This window comes from Penicillium malachiteum (assembly GCF_028827825.1).
Source record: "Penicillium malachiteum strain IBT 17515 chromosome Unknown utg000001l:1.0-8184562.0:1.0-8186909.0, whole genome shotgun sequence".
NCBI classification, from domain to species: Eukaryota; Fungi; Ascomycota; class Eurotiomycetes; order Eurotiales; family Aspergillaceae; genus Penicillium; species Penicillium malachiteum.
The window spans coordinates 4,394,805-4,411,704 of record NW_026643094.1 but is presented as its reverse complement, the minus strand read 5'-3'; the positions used below and the strand labels follow the sequence as shown (position 1 = coordinate 4,411,704).

The 16,900-nt window shown below is 47.0% G+C and overlaps 5 protein-coding genes across 5 annotated transcripts; 3 read left to right on the top strand and 2 right to left on the bottom strand.

The window, feature by feature from the left end:
* Positions 1-1,916: 1,916 nt before the first annotated feature.
* N7483_001678 (rRNA-binding ribosome biosynthesis protein RPF1) lies at positions 1,917-3,200 on the bottom strand (the record flags this gene model as incomplete). The annotated part of the gene is made up of 1 exon (XM_057085115.1): positions 1,917-3,200. One exon carries the CDS (start codon positions 3,198-3,200, stop codon positions 1,917-1,919), a length of 1,284 nt encoding a protein of 427 aa, XP_056951264.1.
* A 436-nt stretch (positions 3,201-3,636) lies between these two features.
* Positions 3,637-3,891, top strand: N7483_001677 (uncharacterized protein; the record flags this gene model as incomplete). Its single annotated transcript, XM_057085114.1, has 1 exon — positions 3,637-3,891. One exon carries the CDS (start codon positions 3,637-3,639, stop codon positions 3,889-3,891), a length of 255 nt encoding a protein of 84 aa, XP_056951263.1.
* Positions 3,892-3,919: 28 nt separating this feature from the next.
* On the top strand, positions 3,920-8,127 carry N7483_001676 (uncharacterized protein; the record flags this gene model as incomplete). The annotated part of the gene is made up of 5 exons (XM_057085113.1): positions 3,920-4,353; positions 4,388-5,228; positions 5,296-5,670; positions 5,962-6,105; positions 6,160-8,127. 5 exons carry the CDS (start codon positions 3,920-3,922, stop codon positions 8,125-8,127), a joined length of 3,762 nt encoding a protein of 1,253 aa, XP_056951262.1.
* Positions 8,128-12,749: 4,622 nt separating this feature from the next.
* N7483_001675 (class I SAM-dependent methyltransferase) lies at positions 12,750-13,932 on the bottom strand (the record flags this gene model as incomplete). The annotated part of the gene is made up of 2 exons (XM_057085112.1): positions 12,750-13,743; positions 13,817-13,932. The coding sequence occupies 2 exons, from the start codon at positions 13,930-13,932 to the stop codon at positions 12,750-12,752; spliced, it is 1,110 nt and encodes a 369-aa protein (XP_056951261.1).
* Positions 13,933-16,207: 2,275 nt separating this feature from the next.
* N7483_001674 (uncharacterized protein) lies at positions 16,208-16,870 on the top strand (the record flags this gene model as incomplete). The annotated part of the gene is made up of 1 exon (XM_057085111.1): positions 16,208-16,870. One exon carries the CDS (start codon positions 16,208-16,210, stop codon positions 16,868-16,870), a length of 663 nt encoding a protein of 220 aa, XP_056951260.1.
* Between the last annotated feature and the right edge of the window lie 30 nt (positions 16,871-16,900).

The following is a 16,900-nucleotide window of genomic DNA, read 5'->3' as shown; positions in this document are numbered from 1 at the left end:
GGAGGTAGTTTCGCCAACGAGGCCAACGAGCGATTAGAAAAAGCCCTGGAGGACTGGAAAGTAGATAGCCATAAAGGCAAAAAAGAAACCAAATATACCGGCTATACCCAGAGGTACTATTAGGTAGTTGAATGATGCCATGATTGTTTATATTGGCCGGGCTGAGTGAGATGATTCAAGTTGCCAGTGAAACTTGACATCTGCAAAGATGAATGCGGACTTATGTAAAGTTTTAAGGCAAAATACTCTATAGATTGAAGTGTAGTAGCAGTTGACAGGAGCATATGAGTAGTACGTGATTATTACATCCATGGATACTAATCCGAGTCTGCCGCCGCCGATCTCATCGCCGACTCTAACCTTGGAAACTCTATAAATCATGGCAGTAGCATTAATGTTGGAGTGAAGAAAATATGGCTGCTCTAGGTACTGAGCGAAGTTGCTCCGACTTAAAACATTTGAATGTACACATGCACATGTGCGTGTAGTAGGTGACCTTAACACAATAAAGGTATACCTAGTGTAGTGGGGTACCCTGTCCCCCTACTACACGTACCGTGCTAAGAATTACCGTTTGGTTACATCTCTGTTTTGTCATGTTTTCAGTCCCGTCTTTGTACGTACAAGAATACCCGTCGTTATAGTCTAGAATACACACTCCTACACATCTCTCATCCCACCCCTACGGGGTAGTCCGGCCACAACCTACATGTTGGTTGGTGTTATCCATTCATGCTAGCTGGATCGACCCGTGTATCTAGAATACACTGCCTAACGGTTCCCCTCTTCACTAGGTAGTAGTAGAATATTACACACAAGTAGGGTTTCTCCCAATACCACCTAGGCAATATAATAGAACCATTTGAATACAAGCAAGAAATCCGCATATCGTACTCCAAGTCACTATATAAAAGTCAGCCCAGCTTCAATTTTCTCGTTCAATGTTTTCACATACACTTGTCATATTCCCTGGGCAGTGCCAATGTAACAAACCACAAGTCCCACCTGAGCACTAGCAGAATGAAACTTGTTGATCGACTCAATATTTCATTGGGGCAGTCTTTGACTCCCAGACCTGCCATCATTCAAGCTTGAAATTCTGTCCAGAACTAGGTATCATACAGAGGTGAAGGGGACTCGGAATAAATCCCGGAGTCAGAATCAGGAGACTCGGGCTGGTACTCCTTCAAGCTGTATGTACCCCGATCCATATCTGAAAGAGCGCGTCCAGGGGGTACGATGTCAGCATGAGGTTGTTCATATACTGTAGTCCCGGTGCGAGCATCCTCAGAACTCTCAATATCGTTCACATTCTTTGCGGTCATCCTTCCCCAACACTTTTTCCAATGTTCCCAGAGAGTTATGGAAATAAGGCCTATAAGGCCTAGAGAGACGAAAGCGGCGATGATGACAAGAATCCAGCATAATGCCAGTTCTATGTATATGATTTGATCTTGCTTTTTAGACACCATGATTGATCTGATTGGGGCTAGGTGAAATTGAGATTGAAACTTGAAGAATGCATGGGAAATAGGATTCTGGTGTAAGGTGCTGGTGGTAGTGGCAGCCCTGGGAGTACTACCTAGTATGGGGTCAGTAGTACGTGATTATTACGTCTATGGGTTGGTAGATAAACAACCACGACGGATTTCACCACATTGAACCTAACTTGGTACATAGACTACTGAGGCAGTGCAATTTGAGCTTAACCAAGGTTGAGTCTGGATTGAAAGCTTGAAGCTTGAAGGAACAAGTGTAGCTTCGTCTTGAGATTTTGGACTCGAGGTTATACAGACTCCCATTATAATCAGTGACATTATGTTCATTCAATAAGTCAGGTATAGGTATTTGAAATGCCCAGAAATCGACGTTTTGATACTCCCAGAACCCCATGCAAGAAATAAGAAAAAAAGTAATCACAGTTGGAACTTCGTCCGCTCTTTCTCCATTCCACCCGCCCATTCCCACTCTTGTCCACTAGCCCGCTGGATACCTTTATCCACACGACGCAGCTTCAAAGTGAATCGAGGTCCTAGCTCCTGCAGACCAGTTCGAATACCCTCAACTCCTGCAATCTCCTTTCCATCTGCACCAACAACTGGCTTCTCTGTCTCTCGCTTCTCACGGAAGACGTATCGGTGACGGCGCACGAAGATGTAATCACGCTGATTGTGCAGTGTCACGACCTGTCGGCCCTCAAACTCTGGCTGAGGAGGGAACAGAGTCCGGAAGACATGCGCAGTCAAAAGACCCAGAGGTGTGCGGAAGTTGTTCAGGATCAGCTCGGGCCAGTGATCTGTGGCACGGCCGTGTCCGGGCAATCGCTTACCCTCAATCCAGTTGCTAATAGTGAAGTGGAAGGTAGGTCCCACAGGCAGGTGAACCATTGTCAAACCGCTGGGCTTCTTCTGGTCCTCGTTGAGAACAAGTACAGTTGTGTAGTTGCGGTTTGCGGCGAACTTGGAGATCTCACGGATAGAGAATTTGTGCGAGTATCGGTGAGCTGTGCGACGGATGTACACGCTGTTCGGGAAAAACTCTGTAAGGATTTCGGCTTCTTTGTGGAGCGTAGAGTTGATTGAGGTTGTGATAAGAACCTTGGGGGTTGGGGTTGGCTCCGAGGAAAAGAGGCTAGGGAATTTCGCTGCGAGGGCTTCGGGTGCCAGGTTCATGTTGGTGCTTTTTGTGGACTGTGTCGGGCTGGTAGCACGTTCCGTAGCAGTGGGAAGAGTGGACTTCTTTCGTCCGCGACCTTCATCTTTTTCTTCATCCTCGTCCTCATCTTCACTGTCACTCGAAGCGATCATACTGTCGACAGATTCGTTGTCCGAGTCGGGTGCCTCGCTATCATCCTCTCCTTCTTCCAAGGGTCGGTTTAGCTCATCCTCTTCTTCCTGCTTGGCCCGCTTGATGCGCTCAACATCAACACTCAATCCCAGTCCTGTCTCGTCGGCGTCGTTGTCGGCTTCATCCCAGACTCGCTTACGGTCAAGAGTCAATGGAATATTGCGCTTCAATCGTTCCTCTCTCAATTTGGGGTTCCTGGCCTCTTCCTTCTTGAATGCATATCGCTCGGCTCGGCGCTCAGAGTCCTTCGCTCTCTTGCGCTTGATGTGCATCATCTGACGACGTTGCTTGTTGGCGGGCTTGATATCACCCTCCGCACCTGGCGGAGGTCTTCCTTTTCCTTTAAGTCCCATTTTGAATATCGTTAAAATATGGGGAAAAACGTTGGTTGGATAAGCTCTTTACTTTTTTTTTTTTTTGGTCGCAAGAAAATAAATTATCACGGAGATCGGAAATGGAGATTCTCCGGGCAATTAGAACGCTCCGACCACGCGACTTGTTGATCTCTTTTTAACTGATTAAAAAAGGAGTTAAAGGTGGAAAAAGAAAAATAAAGCGGAGAGATTTGGTCTCAATCCACTCTTTATTAATTTTTTAATAATTTCGTTCTTTTTATTGTATTTCTTCCGTGTATTATAAGTCTAGGCTAGAAGCCTATGCGATTGGATGACTCAATTGCTTCCGCGACTTTTCCCCCGCTCCTCTACTTTTTCCCCTCCATCCCTCCTCAGCCTCAGGACTTTTACCTGCTCGACCAAGCCCCCGAAGCCATCCAAACGAAATCCCAAGATGGCTACCGTCGCCACCAGGACCGGCCAGGAGGTCGATCGTAACGTCCTGGACTCAATGCTTCGCCGTCGCATGTTCTACACCCCCTCCTTCGAGATCTACGGTGGTGTCTCCGGTCTGTATGACTATGGTCCACCAGGAACTGCCCTTGTCGCCAACATGACCGACTTGTGGCGCAAGCACTTCGTTCTTGAGGAGGATATGCTCGAGGTCGACACCACCATGCTCACCCCCCCACGAGGTTCTCAAGACTAGCGGCCATGTGGACAAATTCGCCGACTGGATGTGCAAGGACCCCAAGACTGGCGAGATCTTCCGTGCGGACCACCTGGTCGAGGAGGTTCTCGAGGCTCGTCTGAAGGGTGATAAGGAAGCGCGTGGCCAGAAGGTTGTGGTCGACGAGGAGAAGGAGGCCAAGAAGAAGAAGAAGAGCAAGGGCGAGAAGAAGGCTGTCAAGCTGGACGATGCCCTTGTGAAGGAGTACGAGGAGACTCTCGCACAGATTGATAACTTCGACGGCCCCGCGCTTGAGAAGCTCATCAACAAGCACGATATCCGCAACCCCGCCACCGATGGCCCCGTTCTGCCCCCCGTCGCTTTCAACCTTATGTTCCAGACCTCTATTGGCCCTAGCAGCAACATGCCCGGTTACCTGCGTCCTGAGACTGCCCAGGGTCAGTTCCTGAACTTCGCCAAGCTTTTGGAGTTCAACCAGCAGTCTATGCCTTTCGCCTCTGCCTCCATTGGCAAGTCCTTCCGTAACGAGATCTCCCCCCCGCGCTGGTCTGCTGCGTGTACGCGAGTTCCTCATGGCTGAGATCGAGCACTACGTCGACCCCGAGGGTGGCAAGAAGCACCCCCGCTTCGTCGAGGTTAAGGATGTTGAGATGTCCCTGCTTGACCGCAATGTTCAGCTGTCTGGCAGCACCAAGGTCACCAAGATGACTATTGGTCACGCTGTTGAGACTGGTCTGGTCGACAACGAGACCCTGGGTTACTTCCTGGCTCGTATTCAGCTCTTCCTGGTCAAGCTTGGCTGTGACTTCACCAAGCTGCGTTTCCGTCAGCACATGGCCAACGAGATGGCTCACTATGCCGCTGACTGTTGGGATGCTGAGCTCCAGACCAGCTACGGCTGGATTGAGTGTGTTGGCTGTGCCGACCGCAGTGCCTACGATTTGACTGTGCACAAGAACAAGACTGGTGCTCCTCTTGTTGTTCGTGAGACTCGCTCCGAGCCTCTGCGTATTGAGGAGTTCCAGATCGATCTTGACAAGAAGAAGTTCGGTCCTCGCTTCAAGAAGGATGCTAAGACCGTCGAGGCCGCTGTTGAGGCTCTGTCCCAGGAGCTCCGTGAGAAGCTGTCCCTGGATCTGGAGAAGGACGGTAAGATCGAGGTCGATGTTGAGGGTGTTGGATCTGGCAAGGTCGAGCTGGAGAAGGATATTATTACTATTGAGAAGCGTACCCGTGTTGATAACGTGCGCGAGTACACTCCCAACGTTATTGAGCCGTCCTTTGGTATCGGCCGTATTATGTACAGCATGATTGAGCATGTCTACTGGTCCCGTGCTGGCGATGAGGCCCGTGGTGTAAGTTGCCATACTCCATACTCCATATTTGTTTTGTTTTCTTTCATAATACTAACTACCATAATAGGTCCTGTCTTTCCCTCCGGCTATTGCCCCCACCAAGGTTCTGCTGGTTCCTCTGTCCACCAACCCCGCTTTCAAGCCCCTGACCCAACGTCTGACCTCCAAGCTGCGTCGTCTCGGTGTGTCCAACCGTGTCGATGACTCTTCCGCCAGTATCGGAAAGCGTTATGCTCGTAATGACGAGCTCGGTACCCCCTTCGGTATCACTGTTGACTTCCAGTCCGTCAAGGACAACTCCTTCACTCTGCGTGACCGTGACTCCACCCGCCAGGTCCGTGCCAGTGAGGATGATATTCTCCAGGCTGTTAAGTCTCTCGCCGATGGTGACGAGACCTGGGAGGATATTGCCAAGCGTCTTCCTGAGTTCACTGGCCAGGAAGTCGATTAGATGTAGAGATGACCTCTTTTTTCCAAAAATATACACCTTTTCTGTTCTTCAGTCTGTAAAGCTTCTTACCTCTCTTATACATCTTATTTGCTTTTGTTCTTCTTCTTCTTCTTCTATCAAACTACTCATTGTAAAGACAAAGTCAAAGTCGTATAGTCAAGCTTCTCGGCATGACCCAATCAGGCAATCCGCGCCAAGAATCCGGGGAATCGAAACCTCCGATCATTCCCAGATCTGTCCTCTTCCTTTCTCTCTCCAGGCGAACAGAAAACATAAGCGGAGGACAAGATGGCACCTATCGTCCACACCGCGAAAATCACCCTCTCATGTCCAGTCTTCTCGGCTGACTTTGACCCGCGCGATAATGGTCGTCTGCTTGTTGGTGGCGGAGGCGGCGAAGGCCGTAGCGGAGTTGGGAACAAGATCGTAAGTGGAGCTAATAGTGGTTGATTGAATAAGGCTCTAACAATTGCTTTTTAGTCTCTGCTAGATACATCACATCGGACTGAAATCAAGGAGGTCGTTGAATTAAGTTTATCGCGCGACGAAGACTCGGTGACGTCGTTGGCGGTCGCGCCGCAAGTTGGCGATGAGGAACACTCACTGGTCATTTTTGCTGGAATTAATAGCTCGGTAGCGGAACAGAAGAAGAACAACAATCAGCATATGCGCGCGTTTCGTTTCGATGCTCCCCGGAAAGTGACTATATCGACTGAGGTGGAATCGTCGGAAGGGAAGGAGAAGGCAGAGGCAGAGACAAAAGATGCGAAGCCAACGGAAGAGTTGATCCCTGGAAAGGCAGAGCTGGTGTCTCGCAACTCGCTGTTCCGGTTCAAGAGCGGTGCTGAAGCGGGCGAGGCTTATCAGCGTGTGATGAGACTGTCACCTTGGAAGAAGCCGAGGCTTGATGAGAAGGGCACCCCGGAACCCAGAGTTGGCGCAATCTCCACTGGACTGGCACGATCGGGCGAGATCGTGTTTTTTGAAGCTACTGCCTCGCCATCTGAATCTGATGTTATTGGTCGAATTCGCCTCAGCGGAAGCGAGGAAGCAGAAGATGTTGATCTTATGAGCCTTGAATTCGACCCTGATCAGACCACCAATTCTCGTGGACGGTTCCGTGTGGCATATACAAATGGTACAGATGTGATGGTTGGCGAGATTTCCTCGTCGACACGCTCCAACGCCGCCCCAGATGTTCACTGCGTTTATACTACCCCTCTGCCGAGCAGTGGTGCGCGAGCCGCTCGCCCCAAGTTCCGGGCTCTGCGTTTCCTCTCCCCTACTGCTATTCTTCTCCTGCAGAATGCGCCCAATCGCAGCGGAAGCGAGCTGGTTCTCCTCAGGCTGCCAAAGAGCAAAGATACTCAAGCTAAGATCATGCGCCTTCGCAAGCTTCCTCGGGCCGTGAAGATCGGATTAGGACTCGACGTTTGTGCGCTTGGGACAAACCCGGTTGGTCAACAACAAACCATCATTGCCGCTAGTGGTAGCGATCACTCCATCTCACTCTTCACGGTCGAGTATGGTCCCAACCGCGGCTACGAGAAGATCCAACCATATACTACCCTCCGCGATGTACACCCATTCTCCATGACAAGGCTCTGTTTCTCAGCCTTCATCGCCCCTGCCCACCCCATAACCCCAGATGTACCTCCGCAAAAGGTCAAGCTTGCTTCAACCAGCATGGGCAACACTGTTGTCGTTCATACTATCCCACTTTCTCCTTTCCCCGCTTCTTCACGTACACCCCGCTATACCCTCTCCCTACCCGGGCCTTCCGAGATGTGCGAACTACTGGCCTACCTCGCCTTGCTGCTCTGCTCATTCCTTGCAATCATTTTCGCCGTCCTCGTCTATCTCGAAATTCGCGGCGGAACACCACCTTACCTCGGTGCCCAGAACTGGCTCTCCGACGATATGCGCAGGTCTTGGGCGGTAGAATACATTACTCCAGAGAAAGGCCAAGGGTCTTATCTAGACTACTTTCTGTCTCCATCTCGAGGAAATGGTGAAGACCCTCTTGATCATACTCATTTCATTCCAAACCACAACACCAAGGAATCCGTTACTGTCAATGAAGACGCATTGGGAAGTCTAAAGGATATTCTCGACCGTGTCCATAAGGCTGGTGCTGCACCTGCCGATCTCGAGACCCAGGCTCCACACTCTCTATCTGTGATCGTCAGATGTAACGAGCACGGCGAAACAGCCGAGCAAAGCGTCCTTATCGAGACTTCCTCATCTGCACAACATGAACAGCTTTCTGCAGCTGATCAACTCCGTCACTGGACTGATCTTAGTGGCACTGATAAAGCCGCGTGGAAGCGTCATCTTACTGATGCTGGACGCTGGGCTGCTAGTGAAGGCGAGGCAGTTTTACAAGGTGTATTATTTAGTGAGGCATGTGGACAGTTGAGGCAGTTTGTGGGAAATGAATTGCCTTGATATGATTACATGTGGATATATGATTTGATTTCTTTGATTTTCTGTGCTTTGTCTGTTTTAGATCTATACCTTGGGTATTTTCTGTTGTGTTGAGCTTTAACTTAGATGTATAATGCATGTATGATTGTCACATATCTTGCGAGAATCACCACCCCTCTGCTTCTCCCACTCGTATCCGGTCGTTGCCATAAGTATCTTAGCCCTCAGGCTGAAGACGTGGCGTGATTGGCTTTGCAGGAATGTCGCCATATACATCATTATAAACTCCAAGGGAAGTCTAAGGGTAAGCGGCATTTGCCCAGGTGACTTGCAGCGTTCGAGCCAAAGTATTCCATGGTTTCGTCTGGCACAATTTGAAAGAACCGGATATGATGTAGTTCTATATGCCTCTTTTTATCAAATTGCCGTTCAAATAAGTGCTGAATTTCGGGTATCATTTTGCCGCACCCATGGGCAGAATGCTGCTCCGCTTCCTTTGGCGTCGTTACTGTTTCTCATGTGATCGTGGTGTCGTCTTTGTCTGCTTTGACCAGAGTCTCAAAAAGATGGAATTTGAGAAATAGATATCTCCACTGGGTGTTTCCCACCTCGAAAATCTCTGTTTGGTCCTTGTCTGTTGCATCAGGATGTTCTTGTCTTGCAGTCCATGTTGTTTTCAATGGATCACTGAGGTTTCGAACAAAGGAATGGGAGATCACACTCGATTTCAAGTTGAAAGAGTGAAATCAACTTGGACCCAAGTCACCCAACGAAAGAGCAAATATATTGCGGCGAAATGAGTGCCCGCTTCCTCCAACGTTCGCATTCCTCGGGAGAGACGCTGTGAAGTAAGGCGAAGAGATTGGCTTGGGCTACCATGTTGTTTTCTCTGGTCGCTTCGTATTGTTCAGCAATTTCCTGATTCTAGTGGATCGACAGGGTGCAATACTCGTCATAGGATTATGCTGGCGAGTGACGGCCAGTTCATAATGAGCATAATTGAGTGCAGGTATGTAAAATAGTAACAGCTTCCATATCATCAGTGACAGATAGGTGAAGCGGTCATCGGTATACTGAGCGAAGGACCTAGCAAACAATAAGTTATACTAGTGGTAGTGGTTTTGGCATCAAGCTCGTAAATAATCAAAACACCATTATTAGCAACTAATCCAAGATCCCATGAAGCTCGCTTGCATTTCGGGGTGGAAGCCCGCAAAGGCGTAGAAGCGGCCGTATACTGGAACCCATGTTGAACATGTGAACCAAGGCTGGGTAGCCAGCCATAGGCGTATCTACTCTTCCCAAGGTTGCTAACTCCTTTCGATGCAGTTGGAATTCCTGTGTGGATTGTATGATTCCTGCATGATATACCCCAAAATAGTAGTAAGTGGGGTAGTCATCTCGAGTTAACTCAACACACCAGGTAATCCTGCTATTCTCGTCAATTCTTGCAAATTTCCATTCAACAGAATCAGTAAGAACACCATACGCAGTGCTTCCTCCGGGGGTTTAACCTCACAAATGTATTGGGGCGTGTTTTCCAACACTTGTTGAGTAGGACTATAGTACTACCCAACCATCAATACCTATGGTTGACGTGACCGCCGTCTTGGAAATTCTGCAACTTGAGCCAAGGAATTGTGCATATGTCGCCATCCGCCGATGATTACTGTGGCTACATCTCTCCCACTCAACCTATAAAATGGTAGTTTTGTTAATCATGCTGACTTGATGACGATGAATACCAATAATGCGTTTGTAAATACATACTTGAAATTGCCCCCGTGTGGTCCAAACACCATACAGGACGCGGAACCTGCCAGACATTTTGACACGGCATCTTGATGCTCTCTAATACAAACGAGAGTCTGGGCAGCTGGTACTTGTTGGGCTGGCCTTCAAGAACAGACTTGCTCCCAATCGGTAATCCCTTTCGCGGCACCCACTAGATCTTAACTGGTCCAAGCGCAATTTGCCAGGCGAGCCAAGGAACTCAGGACCTCCAGATGTCTCGGGAAGAACTCAACATCGATAAAATCCGTCGCTTAAGGGTTGATCAACGCACTGATTCCGGCTCTAATTGCAAATCAATCTGCGATTGTCTTAGCTTCAACAATCACAGCGATTGCTAACGAATCTTTGCACACGCCTGATTCTGGATTGGTTGGGTTAATGTTGAAGTGTCGCTCAGTGAAGGTCCTGTATGATCTTCTTCTTAATCTGCTGATTCGCGACGACTTGCCTTCCTCGCTTCAGTGACCTTCTTCAACGCACTCCTGGACTCCTTTGAGCTCCTCTAGCATTAAGTCTTCAATCCTAGGGTCTCTTGCATTGACTGCCAGATGCAGACAGGCTTAGTTGACTCTGTTGTAAGAATCAACCACATTTTATTCCTGGACATGCTACCAAAATGTTACCATGTAGTAAGCTAATTTGGTAGAAGGTGTCCATTCTCTAAGTGGGACTTGGTGGTTGTTTGCTGATTAGCATCAGTCTACCAATGATTGTTCAAGTTAGAAGTATAGGTTTCAAATACTCACTTGATCAGATACTTAGAGGGAAATAGCAAAAAACGTAAGCACGGTGCAGAGTGCGGATACGTTTAAGATTGGCTTTCGTTTTAGGCAATCTTTATCTCAAGCAACGCCAAATCATTTGAGTGCCATCTATCGCTTGGTGAAATTTTTTCGATTTTGACTGTCGTTCCAGTTTCCGGTTAATTTTGATGAATTTACTGGGCTTGCTCGTGATGAGTCGTCTTCACCACTACCCTCTGAGAGAGAAAATGAAGGTCCGGTTTTTAACCTGGTGGTTTTCCGAAAGACACAATTCCGGCGACCTTGTCGTACCTATCCCATATTGCGGGTTTCTTGTCGGCTCAGTTTCGAGTCCAAGCAAAGTACCTCACTGTTCCTGATGAAACAATGTTTGGAGTTTCAATATTTTTGGGTCCCAGGGCCCGCCATGTTTGATGATTCAGTTGACTGCCGAGGCAATGCGGGAAGGGCAACAAGGACTCTCTACCTAGGCGTTGCAACTAAATGTTCGAGATCCAACTGTTAGAACTAAGATCTTGGAATCCATCATATAACAGCAAGGGAAACAGGAACAACAGGAGAAGTTCTGAGGATTGGTTACTCACCCCAATAATGGAGCAATTTTTCTTGCGCTCCACTGCGGACAGTATACATGAATTCAAGTATACTTATAGCACCGTATTTTCTCTCCAGACAAGAGCCCGTTTGGGTATTTCGTTCCCGTTTCAGGTTTGTCTTGAATAAAGCGCTGACCGCTGGCATTACTCAATTCTCGACGGCACCAGTTGCGTAAAGCATAAACAACCCTTTTACTAGTCATTATTAGCATGTTGATGGAAGTATAAAAGCGAGGGATGAGGAGCTTACTGGAAGATGAGAATGAGGAGCTTACCGAAAGGTGAGCTAGTCGTACCTTGTACGAGATTGATTAGCTTCCACCTGGGGTGGGTAGTGACCGCAGTTGATGGTGAACCCCCGCCTGTAAGGTGTAAGGTCTTCACCTACTTAATAGTAGGTGCAAATGTCGGGGGTAAAAATATCCAGAATGTTGAAGAAGAAGAAATCGAAGTATGTAAAAGGAAAGGTTTTATAGACTGAGAAGTGGCGTTTGCAATCAGTCGTAGGTCAGGTGATGAAATAGGTAGGTAAGAGATAATTTGAAGCCCTGGAGGACTTCAAGTGTACTGATGATTTTTGCCTCTGATTCCAAGGCTGCCCCTGCACTCTTTTCTCATGTCTTCCATATTCCTCTTATACTTCCATTCTCTCTTATCTACACTGTCATCGCTGCTCAACTTCTGCCTATGAGTACTTGTAGAACAGGACTCGGAGGGTAGTATCAGGTAAAGTAAAAGAGAACTGCGATACTGCGACAACCTAGGTAGGTACCTATGTAGCCTGTAGTGTGGAAGAATATGTTTTCTTATGGTATAGACCTATCCTAATAGCACTTGAGTATTGTGAATAAGAAAATAGTTTTGAAACCCTTGGAATACATATTTATCTTGATGGTCTAAGATATTTTATTGTTAAATGTTTTGGACTCAAAAAAATATTTTTTTGGAAATTTAAAGCTGTGTATGGTCTTGCTATGGTTTTCTAACTTTTATTTTGTATTGTTTCTATCTAGACTAGGCCTAAGGGAGAATTGTAAGGTGAATTGCAAGATGATCTGGAGATATGGAAGATAATATAAAGATGTAGAAGCTGATTCTAGAGATGTGTAAGATGATATAGAAGATATGGAAGGTAATTCTGGAGGTGTGGAAGATGATGTGAAGATGTGGAAGTTGATCTGGAGATTTAAAGATGTGTTAGGAGGTGTGCCTTTGGAACAGCTACAGGAAAGAACATGTATGGGGGGAAGCGCGCGGAGGGGAAGTCTGCCCCGACACGTCGAGAGCTATCTACCTAGCCACCTTGGTCTGAACTATACAGACCACGTGATCTAACAAGATGTGAAAATATATATTCTCTTTGAACTAAAATTTAGATTATAAAATATATTCTTCCGAGTCCTGAAAATAGTACGGTTCCGATGAAACCCATATGTACAGCCCCAACTCCATCGCCCATGGTATATAAAACATTAGTATGAAATACTATCTATGAATCTTGATCTTGATCCCTTTCAGCCTGTCTCTCATGCACCAACTGAATCCTAGCTCTAGCCCTCGCCAAAACATCCCCTCTGCGTTGAGCATAAGAAGAAGGTTTCCTCCCCATAACAATACGTACACGCCCCGTAATCCTTTGCGCAGAGAGAACCTCCTCCTGAACACGCTCATATAAATCCTTCGCATCAGAAAGAGTATACCCCGCAAATTTCGTCAACGGACGCAAAGAGTGCGCTTCAAGACCTTCCAGCAATGCAATAAGAGCCATCTTGCCGAGCGTTTTCTCATGTATATCATCTGGCCATAATCCGATTGGGAATGTACGTTCAATCACGTTGATTTCTGTAAACCCTGCATTTACGAAGGCCTCTTTCTTTAGATGATGCAGGTCTCGCGGATACCCCGCTGCTTGACCAGCTTCACGAAGTGCTGAGGCGAATATGGCGAGATTTGGAGTTTCAGATTCTGCTTCAATGCTTATTGTTTCACCGGCTGGATCGGTCTCTGAGATTTCGAGGTATCCACCTGGCTTTAGGTGTATTAGGGCTTGTCGGTAGATCGCAGGCCAGTCGTTGAATGCACCGGATAGACCGCGGATATGAATAAGGTCGAAGGGTTCATGATATGTCCATTGGGATTGGGCGTCTGCGAGTTGGAAGTCCACATTTGGTAAAGAGACGTGACCAAGACCCGAGTCGAAGATGCCTAGATCTGAGGCGATGATGGTAGCGTCTGGGTGTTCGGCGCTCATCTCGATGGCCCAGTCGCCGGGGCCGGTGCCAATGTCTAAGATGCGGGGGTTGGCGGTGGGTAATGGGGCTAGAGTGAGGCGACCTTCTTGGAGGATGAGATAGATTTGGTGGACAATGTTAAGACGAGTGAGCTCTGTTTCATCGTTTGGCATAAAGTAGTTCTCGTCGCAGTATCGACGGCCATTTTCTTCGACGTGCGGGATATTTTGGTATAAGGAGCGAGTTGATTTTCTACCGGGGATACCTTATTAACCATTGCACTGTGTAGTGATTTCTATAGTCTTCAAGCTCTCTGGTCACTCACATTGATTCTTCCCCGTCGGAGTATTGCTCTGTTTCTGATTCTGAACTCTCGACTTCGATGTCTGAAGAGTCGACGTCAATATCAGAAGGGCCGGGGTCCTCTGGCTGGCTGGCCATGTCATCCATGACATGGCGTGTTGAATGGTGATTTCGAGATTAGACAATGGTTATCATATGTTTTCGAAGCTCACGCTCTCCTAATTCAGTTCATGATGAGAGAAGAGTATACGACATGACCCAGGGATTAAATTTAGGCCACGTTGGGCGTAGGGTATAAAAGTCCCACCGAGACCACAGCACCGGGATCAATTTTGGACAAAAGAAGAAAAGAAGAAGAAAAAGAGAAAAAGTATTAGGAGGGGAAACGCGATGGCGCCCACTATAACTTGATTCCTAAAAAAACGTGAGAAACCTTTTTAGGACGGGAAGCAGTGGAGATTTCAAGCGGTACGTCACAGCAAGGTCTAAAGTCAAAGCAAAATGAGACCCGACAATCAGGACCAGATGATAGATGTTATATCGTAAACCCGACAGACTGGTGCAAGAAAAGCCATAAGTGGAGACTGGATTATCCTTACAGGTAACCTGTACTCCGTACGGAGTGAGTACATAAGAGGGGTGGAGTTGAGGAAATGAGAGCGAGGTCCATAATAAAGTCAAATTTATGGTGGAGTGAGTATTTGAGCGTATTCAAGGAATTCCAATTAGACGGTTCAAGTAATGAAACACCTAGATGAATATGGTAAGAATCATCTATATTGCTTATATTACTAGGTAAATGTAGAGGTGAACATGGGTACGACAACCCCGACCCGACAACTTGGGTCCATACATCCAACCTTGACAGCTTCCCCACATGTTTACTGCAGTGTTATTATTATTCAATATATTACAATCTGTTAGCCTTTTCCTTAAAAGTAGACATGAATTGCGTTTATCTTGATTGGTCTCGGTTAACTTGACTTTTAGGCTGCGTGGCTTCGGCCGAGTCTACGGTGCGAGGAGTACTGTAGACAGGAGTAGGAGTAGACAGTCACCAAGTGCACAAGTGGCATCTCCACCCGCGGACTAAAAAGCCAACAAAAATGGAAATTGAACTTCGGATTATAAATTCCTTTAGTAAGGGATTTGCACTGCCGTGATTTGTAAAATTTGTAAATTGTAGCACAGACATTTCCATCCGAGACTCCCGTATTCAGTAACCCTAACGGAGTACTCCGTAGAGTAGTTAGTGACATCTACTAGTATCTAATGAACTAAACATTTGAATTGCAATAATACTATGTGTAGTCATCTGTAGTATATCCATTATAATGCCTAGATATTACCTAGATAGTAGTTATATACCTATTTAAAACACTCTACTCAGATACTTAATACTTAATACTAAGTAGAACTCCCTATCCCCACCAAGTCCGAGCGTGGACCCGACAGTTTGGTTGCGAATCCCGCCAGTGTTACCCAAAAAGGGAAAGACCAACACCCTTCAAAGTCACGAGACGATTTTGTTAATCCCAGTAAAGTGGAATAGGGGATATACCGAAGCTACAGTATCAGTCTTGATATATACTCTGGGTGAGGTCGTTGTTAATACCTAGGTAGTTAACCTTGTCCTGGTGAAATAGTGTACGGTATCGGATCAATGTTTCACCCGCCACGTGTAAATAAACAAGATCAATTCGTCTAGGTATAACCTTAGAAATCTAGACTCATTGTAGACACTACTATCGGCATTAGTACTATCTGCACGGGGAGGACTCCGTATACCATTTAGGTATATCAGCATGTCTATCTTCAGTCTGAGAGAAATCACATCTATTACCCTTAAGGCAAATAAGTGAAGGTCGTACTAGCATAAACCGATGCCTCTGAATGTACACCGTCTCAGACAAAAAAAACACACATCAAGAAAACCTTCCAATGTTAGAAGTTAAACTAAATAAAACCACCATAGTAGTATCAATCTCCAGCTAAAGTGATCACATATCAATATCTCCATCCAAAACCCGAGCATATACATCTTCAAGCCACAGGCCCATCCACCCAGAATACCGGGATACCCACTATGCCGGAACCTCACCTCCCCGAGAATTGCTTTTTTCTCAACACTCAGCCAACAACCCGATCTTCTCACTCGATCAACCAATCCAAATTCCACCATATTCAATCAAACTCCCGATCGCCACTCTTACCTTACCTCCCTCACCGAGATCCGAAATCTGCGCAGTGGAACTGCCAGTGAGAGTCACGTCAGCACGTGAAAACAAATCCATGCATCCTCCAATCACAATAGCTACGACTGTCGCACCGCGTCGACTCCTATTCATCGCCTCAATAGGAAATCAGGGACCATATCGTCGAACAAGACATAGTGCTGGACATCTTTTATTAGATGAACTGGCCCCCCCGATTACGCGGATGGACAGGTCCTACTCCTGCCATCGGTAGCGGCGAGGATATTCCAATCGGAACGTACTTTACAACATGGTACAGTCCGTCATTTATGAATGAATCGGGACCGAAACTTGTGAAGCAGATGGTGAAATGGTTTAAACAAAGTGATGAGACACTTGCGCGGTTTTCCTCTGGTTCGTCTCAAACGGATTCTTGGTTAGAGGGCTTAGTTCCTTCGTCTACATCTTCTACTCCTGGTGCGGTTGGATACCCTGCTACACTAGTAATCCTGCATGATGAACTTGAAGCGCCGTTGGGTAAAATCCGCGTTAAGCGTGGTGGACCTGAGGCGTTTAGTTTACGAGGACATCGGGGGTTGATTAGTGTTTGTGAGAGCCTTAGAGGAAAGGGATTATATCCTCCTCAACAGAATCAGAAGAATGAGAAGAAGCGCAAGGATAAGGATTCAGCTTTACCGCGGGATCTTTCGATTTTGCGTGTTGGCATTGGGATTGGGAGACCGGATAGTCGTGCTAAGAATGCCGTGGCAGACTATGTGTTGACGGAGATGGATGCTGGGGAGTTGAGTGCTGTGCAACGAGCAGCGGATCCGGTCATTGCGATATTAGAGGAGGAGCTTTTTGGATCCAAATCGAAGTGATACCCTTGATATTACATTTGGATTTGTATG